General features: G+C 43.5%; 1 protein-coding gene across 1 annotated transcript in view; it reads left to right on the forward strand.

Annotated features, from left to right (window-relative positions):
* Positions 1-12,216, forward strand: part of ACOT12 (acyl-CoA thioesterase 12) — a 94,771-nt gene that overhangs the window by 49,537 nt on the left and 33,018 nt on the right. The window contains exons 11-12 of the mRNA XM_073679209.1: positions 43-126; positions 11,639-11,772. Of these exons, the coding sequence (XP_073535310.1) occupies positions 43-126; positions 11,639-11,772 (218 nt within the window). The remainder of the gene's footprint in view (positions 1-42; positions 127-11,638; positions 11,773-12,216) is intronic.

A 12,216-nucleotide genomic window follows, 5' to 3' on the forward strand; every position in this document is an offset into this window, starting at 1 on the left:
TTGGCTGATTAAGGCAATTATGTTCTTCTGTTTCTACTTTAGGCCTATCTCAGTTACAATAATGTCGCCACACTCGCTTTTTTGGCCTCCAGTGATGGATGGGAACTGACCAGCACAAAGAAAAATGTAAGTTCTTCATTTCAAATTGGATGCTTTTCTTGCCTCTGCTAAAGAATGAAAAAAAATATTGTAATGCAATTTTACCACTGAACTAAACTTAACAGGTTAAGTGCAGATTTAGTGGACTCTGCGGCAAATGACAGTATAACACGTGTGGGGCGGAACTGACAGTCAGGGTCCCTGTGTAAGAAATGTCTGGGCCCCCCCCTCCTTTTATGGTGGCAAAGCTACAGATCAGATAATATAAATATATTATCTGTGAATGTATGTATATAATATATGTAACACCCCTTTTGGGCTACCACGGCTGGGTGTTATGGGGGTCTCACCTCTCTAGAGCGCAGTGCCTCCACCCGAATCTTGATTGGAGCTCTCACTGGGACTGCAGAAGGACTGGTATCTTCTGCCAGGGGCTGATTCGGGAAGCCCCTGCCACAGCTCAGTACACACTCATAAGGGACAGGAGTAAAACGGTTTAACAGGTTTATTGCTATGCAGCAGAAATAAGGTGGATTTAAAGAATTAACATACAATACAGGTAACGGTGCTCTATAAAGATCATATACACATCACAATCTAATTCTTCCCCAACCCTGCAAATATAACGTAGCAGGGTTTCCCTTTTCTTGTATTAACTCAGTCCAAACGTTGGGGCCCAGTTGCCGCCGATGTTGGTGCGCAAATTTATAACCGTTGGTGCACTTAGATGAACATTAACGTAAAAGTCTGGGGCGTAGGGTACTCACTGTAACTGGCGCTGGTAGAACCACAAGTCTCAAAAGGGCACCCACGGTGCGTCTCAACCGGTCGTATGTTTCCCTGGACACCAGCTGGGGGCGGCAGGATTCAGGCCTTTATACGGTGGGAGTGCCGGCAGAACTCTCCGAGTCCTTGATGTCACTTGCTTCAAGGGGTGACAGGGCCGTGCTCTCTCCAGCAGCGCGGGTATATCCGAGGGGACGGCAACGCTCCGCAGCGTAGAGGGATACAAGTCCACAGCGCTCCATCCTTCACAACAACAAGCCGCCACACATACTTTCCTCTCTAGTTTTACTTTCACTTTCTCTCCAGCTCCCTCCCCCAAGTCCCTCCTCCCTCCTATCTTTCCAGGCTGTGTCATCTGACTGAAGCAAGGGTCCATGGGAATTGTAGTCCACTGCAGCTCAGGGAAAAAACGATTAGTGTCTGTAAGTCCCAGACCATCACACCTCCTCCTCCATGCTTCATGGTGGGAACTAGGCATGTAGAGTCCATCCGCTCACCTTTTCTGCGTCGCACAAAGACACGGTGGTTGGAACCAGAGATCTCAAATTTGGACTCATCAGACCAAAGCACAGATTTCCACTGGTCTAATGTCCATTCCTTGTGTTCTTTAACCCAAACAAGTCTCTTCTGCTTGTTGCCTGTCCTTAGCAGTGATTTCCTAGCAGCTATTTTACCTTGAAGACCTGCTGCACAAAGTCTCCTCTTAACAGTTGTTGTAGAGATGTGTCTGCTGCTAGAACTCTGTGTGGCATTGACCTGGTCTCTAATCTGAGCTGCTGTTAACCTGCGATTTCTCAGGCTGGTGACTCGGATAAACTTATCTTCAGAAGCAGAGGTGACTCTTGGTCTTCCTTTCCTGGGGCGGTCCTTATGTGAGCCAGTTTCTTTGTAGCGCTTGATGGTTTTTGCAACTGCACTTGGGGACATTTTCAAAGTTTTCCCAATTTACCAGTACGTCCATCATAACGGCACGACAGGAGTTAAGTCCTCTGTTCCTCTAGGGACAGGAAACACATGAGAGGTTAAAAGCCCCCCCCCATCACACCCTCAGTGTTTTTCCTGTCCCTGGCAGGACAGGACGCTATGGGAGGTTTCCGAAGATAGAGTTACCTGAGAGCCAGGGGGATTGGAGGGCTCTCAGAACTTTCCCCTTCCTTTGGTCCAGAGGCTCCATGCTGATACCCCTTTGCGGGGTCCCTCAGCCAGAAGACCGCCGCTTACCGCTGTATCCCCCGGACAGGGGGCTCTGAGCGTTGCGCAGTACCACCGGCTGAAAGGCCGGCGTGAGCTCCACGGAGGAGCGCGGTGTATGGCTTCCGGCAGGAGCTGGGGTCATCCAGGAACATCCGCTTTGGGGTCGGCGTGCGTTCCACGCTGTGCGAGACTTCCGGCCGGGAGGCAGAGTCAGAAGAGCGGACATCCGCTTTGGCCTTCGTGCGTTCCAGGGTGGAACGCACGCCGCTTCTCCTTCTAGCATGAGGAGAGGGGCTTCGACGCACAGGTGCCCGGAGGCAGTGATGAACCTCCAAGGCATTGAGGATGCTTATCGCTGGGGCGTGGCTACCACCTGGATCAGGTAAGACCCTATTAAAAGGTACACCTCAGCCACACACACACTGACACCATGGAAGCTAATCCTTCACGGTCAGAAGCCCCCTCAGAGTCCCTGGGCAGTGTGAGTACAGGCTTAAAGCCCTTCTCTGGATAGATGGCTAAAGACGTGGTCGGGGGATAGCCACTCAAAGAATAAATTGTGCTCAATTCCCTTTTCGGGTGCTTGGGTCTTTGGTCCAGCGTTGGACGAGATCCTAGAAAGAGCATCCGACAAGAAAAAAGGATTTCCCGAAGATAGGGTTAAAAGATACCGGCCCTTTCGTGGACCCCGTTGATCCCCTAAACGTGATTACAGGGGTAAGGGTAAGACGGGGAGATGGTCTTACAGGAAAGGAGGAAAAGACAGAGCAGATCAGGTCGCCTCTGGGGCCCCAGCTAGACCATGACGCCATTGGAGTAGGGGGCAGGCTTCTTTTCTTTCAGGACAAGTGGGCATCCATTACAAAAAATCAATGGATCCTACGTTCCTTAGGGGAAGGTTTTAAAATAGACTTCTCCCATACTCCCCCCTCGTCGTTTCCAAATCACTCGTCCTCGCTCCCCCGTAGATCTCAAAAGTCTATGGCAGGATATATTAGTCCTTCCATCCCTACACGTGGTGAGACAGGTTCCCCCTTCAGAGCAGGGTTTAGGCCATTATTCCTCCCTCTTCTCGGTGTTAAAACCCTCGGGCAAACGCCATACGGTTATAAACCTCAAGCCCTTAAACCAGTGGGTGGAATACAAAAGATTCAAAATGGAAACTATAAAAACCAGCATTCCATTGATAGAGAAGGGATCGGTAATGTGCACCCTAGACCTCAAGGATGCATATTACCATGTTCCAATTCGCCCAAGTCACCAGCAATACCTAAGGTTCGCTCTAGAACAGGAGGGCATAGTACACCACTTTCAATTCACTTGCCTACCCTTCGGTCTATCCTCGGCCCCTCGAATATTCACAAAGGTTATGACAGAAGTAGCGGCCTTCTTAAGAACACAGGGGATTATAATCATCCCTTACCTGGAAGATATATTGTTGGTGGCAGAGTCAGAGTCTCTTCTTCTTATTCAACAAGAGCATACGATCGAAACCCTGGAGTATTTGGGATGGAACATCAATTGGGAAAAATCAAACCTCCATCCAAGTACTACAAAAGTATTTCTAGGGGTACTCTTAGATTCCAGTCTTCAGAAGTCTTCCTTGCCCCAGGAGAAAAGAGAAAAAATAAAACTGGAAATTTACAACTTCGAGAAACGGAAGACCACCTCAATCAGATACGCCATGCGGGTCTTAGGACTGATGACCTCATGCATTCCAAGCGTGAAATGGGCACAGGCCTGTTCAAGGCCGTTACAGAAGTCGATCCTGTCAGTTTGGAACAGACGACCATCGGGGTTAGACAAGAAAATGAGACTGTCAAGAGAGCTAAAAAACTCCCTTTCCTGGTGGACAGACCTTTCAAACTTGGAAAACGCAGTAGACTGGATCCTTCTTCCTTCAATCCAGATCCATACGGATGCCAGCCAAAGAGGCTGGGGAGCAAGCATAGGAAACAGATATCTACAAGGGATGTGGCCCAAGGAGATACAACACAGGTCGTCAAATTTCAGAGAGCTAAAGGCGGTCTGGGAGACTCTTCAAAGATGTCAGCATTTGCTCAGAGGAAATCATATAAAAATTTTCTCAGACAACAGCACCACCATCGCTTTTCTTCGTCGACAAGGAGGTCCAAGAGGAAAATGGTTACAATCCTTGGCGGCAAGAATTTTCTACTGGACGGAGAGAAATGTCCTTTCAATATCGGCTATTCATCTAAGGGGGTCCGAAAATGTGGTAGCAGACTTTCTCAGCAGAGCAACAGTTGGTCCCTCAGATTGGGAGCTGAATCTGGAGGTGTTTCATCAAATCATTCAACGATGGGGCACCCCGTTTATAGACCTGTTCGCAACAAGGAAAAACAGAAAGCTGCAGCGCTTTTTTTCCTTGGACCCAGCCGACAGCCCAGAAGGAATAGATGCCCTTTCTCAATCGTGGGGGACAAAAGTGGTGTACGCCTTTCCTCCAGTCCCTCTCATCTCAAGAGTATGAAGGAAAATCCAACAGGAGAGGGGAGCTCTTATTCTGATAGCCCCCTACTGGCCCAAAAAGAGCTGGTTCCCTCTGCTATACCGGATGGCGGTGGATCTCCCATTCAGACTCCCAGCCAGGAGAGTTCTTCTATTGCAGGGTCCCTTGTTACATCCGAACATCCAATTCCTCCAATTGACAGCATAGAACCTGAGAGGCGGATCCTAGCCTCTAAGGGCCTTTCCCATCGGGTAATTACGACTCTACAAGCCTGTAGGAATCCAGTAACGTCAGCCATCTATGCTACGATTTGGAAACAGTTCTGTAGCTTTGCAGGTCAGTCTGTGGGAAATTCGTCTCACCCCAATATTCCAACGATATTGGATTTCCTCCAAGAGGGATTTGATAAGGGTCTGAGGCCAAATACGTTAAAAGTTCATATCTCGGCCCTGAGTGCTTTTTTTGGACTACTCCTTAATAGACCACCCATGGATATCAAGGTTCATAAAAGCAACTTCTCGTTTAAAACCCACGATAAGGAGTCTAGAACCGCCGTGGGATCTGAACCTTGTGTTGAGGGCTTTATGTAAGTCTCCCTTTGAACCGCTAGAAGTAACATCAGTAGACCTGCTCTCTATGAAATCAGCCTTTCTTGTTGCAGTTACTACAGCGAAACGGGTAGGCGAGATCCAGGCCCTCTCAGTTCTGGACCCATACCATAAGATTCTGGAAGACAGATTGGTTCTTAAACTGGACCCCTCCTTTCTCCCTAAGGTGGTGTCCAGTTCAAACCTGAATCAGGAGATAATACTGCCGTCTTTCTGCCAGTCCCCCAAAAATGAAAAGGAAAAATCCTTCCATACCTTGGACGCCAGGAGGGCAATTGTTCGTTATATAGAAGTCACAGCCCCCTGGAGGAGAGACTCAAACCTTTTTCTGCAATTTTCGGGTGTGAATAAGGGCAAGAAAGCTTCTAAGCCGACTCTAGCAAGGTGGTTGACAAGGACTATCGCCCTCGCATATGAATCTGAGGGGAAGGATCCACCAATTTCGCTTAAAGCTCATTCTACTCGGGCAATCTCCGCTTCTTGGGCAGAGAAAGCTGGAGCGTCAGTGGGCTAAATTTGCCAGGCAGCAACCTGGTCCAATATATCCACATTTAGTAAACATTATAAATTGGATGTATTGTCCAGTCAACAATTAGCCTATGGCCGTAAAGTCCTTCAGGCAGTAGTCCCGCCCTAAATGTTCCATTTCTTTGATTTGGTATGTCTCCTGTCGTGCCGTTATGATGGACGTACTGGTAAAATAGGAATTATTCCTACCGTTAGTTACGTTTCCAGGAGTCCATCATAACGGCACCATATTTCCCGCCCCTGCTCTTGACACTAATGTGAATGTAACATTGGTATATGTATATAATAAAATAGAGTTGTATCCATCCTGGTTTTGGTGATTAGTACTAACACTGAGGGTGTGATGGGGGGGGGGGGGGCTTTTAACCTCTCATGTTTCCTGTCCCTAGAGGAACAGAGGACTTAACTCCTGTCGTGCCGTTATGATGGACTCCTAGAAACTTAATTAACGGTAGGAATAATTCCTATTTTTTCGTACTGACTGACCTTCATTTCTTAAAGTAATGATGGCCACTCATTTTTCTTTACTTGGCTGCTTTTTTCTTGCCATAATACAAATTCTAACAGTCTATTCAGTAGGACTATCAGCTGTGTATCCACCAGACTTCTGCACAACACAACTGATGGTCCCAACCCCATTTATAAGGCAAGAAATCCCACTTATTAAACCTGACAGGGCACACCTGTGAAGTGAAAATCATTTCCGGTGACTACCTCTTGAAGCTCATCAAGAGAATGCCAAGAGTGTGCAAAGCAGTCATCAAAGCAAAAGGTGGCTACTTTGAAGAACTTAGAATATAAGACATATTTTCAGTTGTTTCACACTTTTTTGTTAAGTATATAATTCCACATGTGTTAATTCATAGTTTTGATGCCTTCAGTGTGAATGCACAATTTTCATAGTCATGAAAATACAGAAAAATCTTTAAATGAGAAGGTGTCTCCAAACTTCTGGTCTGTACTGTATGTAATATATATATATATATATATATATATATATATATATATATATATATATATATATATATATATATATATATATATATATATATATATATATATATATATATATATATATATATATAGCAGCAGCACTCCATTATGGCCAAGATACATAAAGACAATAAAACCATTTAATTTAAACTGTGTTATTACTCAATAAGCTTTACTTACAAAAAATGGAGGTTCTTAGCGCATAAATTGGCCAATTCATGTTTGCCCATCAACCGCTGCAAGGTGATGGGTACTACTCTGCCTACATGCCTCTCTTGGGCTATAAGCCTATAACTCTGGACAGAACATGTCACTTCTGGGCTGAAACACCTACAATTTAAGTGGGCTGGTAGAATAGAATATACATGACCTGCTGGTTAAATGGGGGGAGTGCAAGGTCAAACAGGAGGCAGTTCCCACCTCCTATAGTAAGTGTGCAGTGTGTGTGTGTATATGTATGTATATATATATATATATTCTGTGTGTGTGTGTGTATACACTCAACATTCATGATCTGCATGTTTTTGGGTCTGTGTATTTGAATAATTAATTGAAAGGGTGTGTGTTCAAAATAATAGCAGTGTGGAGGTCAATTAGTGAGGTCAATCATTCTGTGAAGAAACAGGTGCGAGTCAGGTGGCCCTTATTTAAGGGTGAAGCCAGCACATGTTGTACATGCATTTCTTTGAAAGCCTGAGAAATATGGGTTGTTCGAGACATTGTTCAGAAGAACAGCATACTTTGATGAAAAAGTTGAGTGGAGAGGGTAAAACTTATAAAGAAGTGCAGACAATGATAGGCTGTTCAGCTAAAATGATCTCCAATGCTTTAAAATGGAAAGCAAAACCAGAGAAAAGTAGAAGAAAACGGAAGACTACCATTCAAATGGGTCAAAGAATGGTAAAGGCTCAGCCAATGATCTGCTCCAGGATGATCAGACAGTCTCAAATTACTTGTGAGTACTGTGGCAGTTAGTAGACTCCTGTATAAAGATAATCTCTTAGCAAGAAGTCCCTGCAAAGTCCCACTGTTAAAGACATGTACTGAAGTGGATACAATTTGCCAAAGAGCACATCAACTGGCTTAAAGAGAAATGGAGAAACATTTTGTGGACTGATGAAAGTAAAATTGTTCTTTTTGGGTCCAGGGGCCGCAGACAGTTTGTCAGACGACCCCCAAACTCTGCATTCAAGCCACAGTACACTCTGAAGACAGTGACGCATGGTGCAAGCATCATGATATGGGAATGTTTCTCTTACTAAGGTTCTGGACTTATTTACCGCATACCAGGGATCATGGACCGGTTTGCATATATTTAACATACTTACATCGGTCATGTTGCCTTACGCTGAAGAGGATATGCTCTTGAAATGGGTTTTTCACCAAGACAACGACCCTAAACACACCAATAAATGAGCAAAGTCTTGGTTCTAATCCAACAAAATTGAGGTTATGGAGTGGCCAGCCCAATCTCCGGACCTTAATCCAACAGAACACTTGTGGTGACACAAAAAATGCAGTTTCTAAGGCAAAGCCAACAAATGCCAAAAAATTGTGGGATGTAGTCAAAGCATCTTGGGCTGGAATAACAGTTGACAGGTGCCAGAAGTTGGTTGACTTTATGCAACATAGATGTGAAGCAGTTCTAAAAAACTGTGGTTATACAACTAAATATTAGGTTAATGATTCACAGGAATGCTAAATCCTCAAAAGAGAGTACATATTGTGAGTTTGTAAAGACCATGCAGACACAACTATTTTTTAGAACAGCCCAAAGTTCATTTTTTTTTGTTTTCTGTAAAGTAGTTAACATTATATACATTTCTCTTCATGTTTTAAATTTAGAAAAGTGTGCAATGTTTCCAATGCATACAAATAAAAACTAGTATAAAGATTTTGTGCTTAACTCATGTTTTTGAACACACTGCCTTTATTTTGAACACTACTGTATATATATATCTTAGTCTCCTTTATTATGTATATTGACATCCCTTATTACACAGAGCCCTCTTATGTACAGCACCATCCCTTACATATCGGATTATATAGAGCCCTATTCCTTATTACATAGTGTCCTCCCGATTATTTATATATATAATATTTTGCAGTCACTGCTGATGGAACAAGGGAAAGCTTATTTTCTAATGGAGGAGCTGATGAACCCGTCTTCTGTTAAGATGCTGCTCCAACAGCAGTCATTTTATATCTAACAAGAGAGGAATAATATATTACATTCCTGTATGTAATGAGGGTTCTGTGAATAACAAGAATGCGCTATGTAAGGGACAACACTGTAAATAACAGCAGAGGAAGCTATGTAATAAGGGACAGCACCATATATAAAGAGAGGATTGTACGTAATAAGGGACAGTGTTATACATAATAAAACTGGAAACTATGTAACTAAGGACGGTGCTATACATAAGTGAGTACACTATATACTAAGGGATGGTGCTATACATAAGGCTGCATTCCTGTATCTGCGTGCAGTGTCTGTGTGCTGCCTGCTTTTACAGAGCAGATCATACTGATCCTCAAATTCTGATCAGAACAGGACATTCTCTCACAGATCTCATTCTCAGATCCGTGATTTTTACGGATGTGTGAATGGACCTATAAAACTGAGTATGTGCCGTCCGATAAAAAAAAAAAAAAATCTGGCAGCCTACGGACATTTCACACAGATGTGAGAATGTGGCCTAAGGGATTTTACAAATAACATTATCACTCAGTCATACAGTGCAGACACAAAATAATACTTACATCCAGGAAATTCCCGCTAACGTCTCTTCTGATTTAGAGCCGTTTTCTGTTTTCCCTTCACTCATGACAGAACACCTGGGAGAGAGATGCGCCCACCAAGGACAGGAAACCTACTGAAATAAAAGGGCCCCCCCCTCATCAGTTGGTTTCCTGTCCTTGATGCGAACCTTGTGCTGATATCCTGCTGTGAAGATTGAAGGAAAAACTCTTACCCAGCCCCGCGTTCAGAAAAGCGGACTGCGTGCCAGTCTCTGAAAGCGCGGTTCATAGGGGGCTCTGTTGTACTAAGATGCTTTGCATGTCTCTAACCACTGCGCTGCCCTCTCCCCCACCTCACCCCCGATCTGTGAGGCATGCTGAATGCAACAGGGAGGCACAGGAAGTGATGATGCGCTAAGGTTGGAGGTTATTACAGCTTTGCCTATCCTATCCATTCCTGCAGGAAACTTAGGACGTGGTTTCGTGTGGACCAGCACCGGGAAACACTGGATTATAATTAGAAACTAAAATCTGATAAACAAAAAGAAATGTTATGAAAGGAGAGCCTTAAAACGATGAATCCTGAAATTTCTCAGTCTATCACCAGGCATACAAATACATGTATGGTGAAGGCTAACAGTTTTGTTACCTTCATTTTAAGGCTTATTGGTTATTAAAATAAATGCTCATAAGAATCCAAAGCCCATTTTATTCTTATTCCAAAGGTCAATAGTGCCCCCTAGTGTACCTGCAAGTCATCTTCAAATGCATTCATCCAGATACACCTGCAAATTTTATGTAGAGCAATGGATACATTTTTTTGATTATGCATTTGTATCTAATATAACCTAGAATAAAAACCTAATGCGTAGACGCACTCCAGTAAGTAAATAAATAAAAATACATGTAAAAAGCATAGGGGGGTTCTTTTACGCTTTTTTTGGTTGGGACAGACAGTCCTAGAAAAAAAAGCTGATGGCTACAGAAGTGGAGACATTGTCCAATTGTGCATGCAGTATGTGAAGATGCCACCAAAGTTTGTTCATGGTGTCATTCCTCAGAAGTGTACAAGATATACTAAAGTGGAAGCACATTATTAGTGACTGTGCCAAAACTAATGATGATAAAATGTTTGTCACAAAGTGAACAAAATGAACTAATAAGGCGGTTGGCCTCTGTTCACATGTCGACTTGAATTTCTATTGTTCTGATCCATTTGAGGAGCTTAAAAATGGAAATAAATCATTCAATTACAGGAACATTTATTGGAACGCTTTTTTTTTTTTCTTCAAAAAATGCCTCCAAGTTGTATTCATTCTGTCAGTTCTTAAAAAGAACCATGCACAACTCTGCATAACTTTAATTTTGATAGAAAAAAAACAAATTGCAGATGGAATGAATGAACATGGTTAAGCCTGTAGTCTGAACATATGGTTGAGTATGCTTTCCTCTTTAGCACTGCATGTTCCCAGAAAACTATAGATGTTCAAAATGTAATAAATCAGATGCAAGCTGATACCAAACTTTGTTTGAACAGTCATTTTGTGCAGATACTACTTTTAAAAACAAAGTACAGGTGCTCTGTGCACCTTTGACGTGCCCAAATATTTAAGTGCACCTTCCCACCTGCTTGGCTTTTCCTCTGTCCCTCCTCTATTTTGATTGACAGCCCCTACAGAGCCAGAGAAGGGTGGAGATAGTGCCACTGTGCTCATTATTTGTATTCATTGTTGCAGCAAACCACACAACAAGAATAAAATGTAAAAAGGCAGTTTTAAAGCTTGACAGATGTCCCCTAGCCACCCCGAACGCTGGCATGTCTACTGATCACAAGAACTATGCCTTTGAAGAGCCCCATGGTGCGGGGTCAATCATGCACACCGCTGCTCTATTCATTGTGAAGTTCCATTAAAAATGAACCGGAGCCCCGCTTCTGTGAGTTGGCTGGGGAATTTAGATGTTGGACCCCCAGCGATCGGGAAGTTATTCCTCATCCCATGGATAAAGGATAATGTTCAAAGTTGAAAACACCTCTTTAAGGGCAACAACCTGCACTGCAGTGTAAAGGGTTATGCAGATGGATAGCATACAAATCATATTCACTTTTGACACAGGAATTTAGGGGAATTTCTCCTAACACTTCCTTCTTAGGATGTCTAGAAATAGTGGCCTTATAATAGATCATTTATCACCTCACCTTTTTTTTGCCTTTTTTCAGATCCAGGTATTTACACATGAAGAAAATGACATTTTGACAATAAAAATTGAAATGCAGGTGAAGGTTCAAGCCAGTCAGGCTTATCTGCTGCTATCGGACCTTGGGCTGCGGCCACGCTGGGATGTGCACTACTTGTAAGAAAAATGTATTATAATCCATCACTATTTAATATATTGTAGCACTATTTTATATCTATCACTCCTGTAATGTTCTGTCATCGTGAGGTAAAGATTGTTTGCTGCCCTATCCCATTATTATTCTTATTATTCCATGGCGCTTTACATGGGAAAAAGGGATATACATAGCAAAAACAATTACAATTATCTTGAACAAAATGAGTCATCGACTGGTACAGGAGGAGCGAGGACCCTGCCAGCGAGGGCTCACAAACTACAAGGGATGGGTAAGAATACAGAAGGTGAGGGTAGAGCTGGTCGTATACAGCTGTATGGTGGAGCGTGGGTTACTGCAGGTTGTAGGCTTGTCGGAAGAGGTAGGTGTTCAGGATCTTTTTGAAGGTTTCCATGGAAAGCAAGAGTCTTATATGTTGTGGTAGAGAGATCCAGAGTAGGGGGGAT

Source organism: Phyllobates terribilis, unplaced genomic scaffold, assembly GCF_046119375.1.
Source record: "Phyllobates terribilis strain yellow unplaced genomic scaffold, ASM4611937v1 Scaffold_1__5_contigs__length_1240528914, whole genome shotgun sequence".
NCBI lineage: Eukaryota > Metazoa > Chordata > Amphibia > Anura > Dendrobatidae > Phyllobates > Phyllobates terribilis.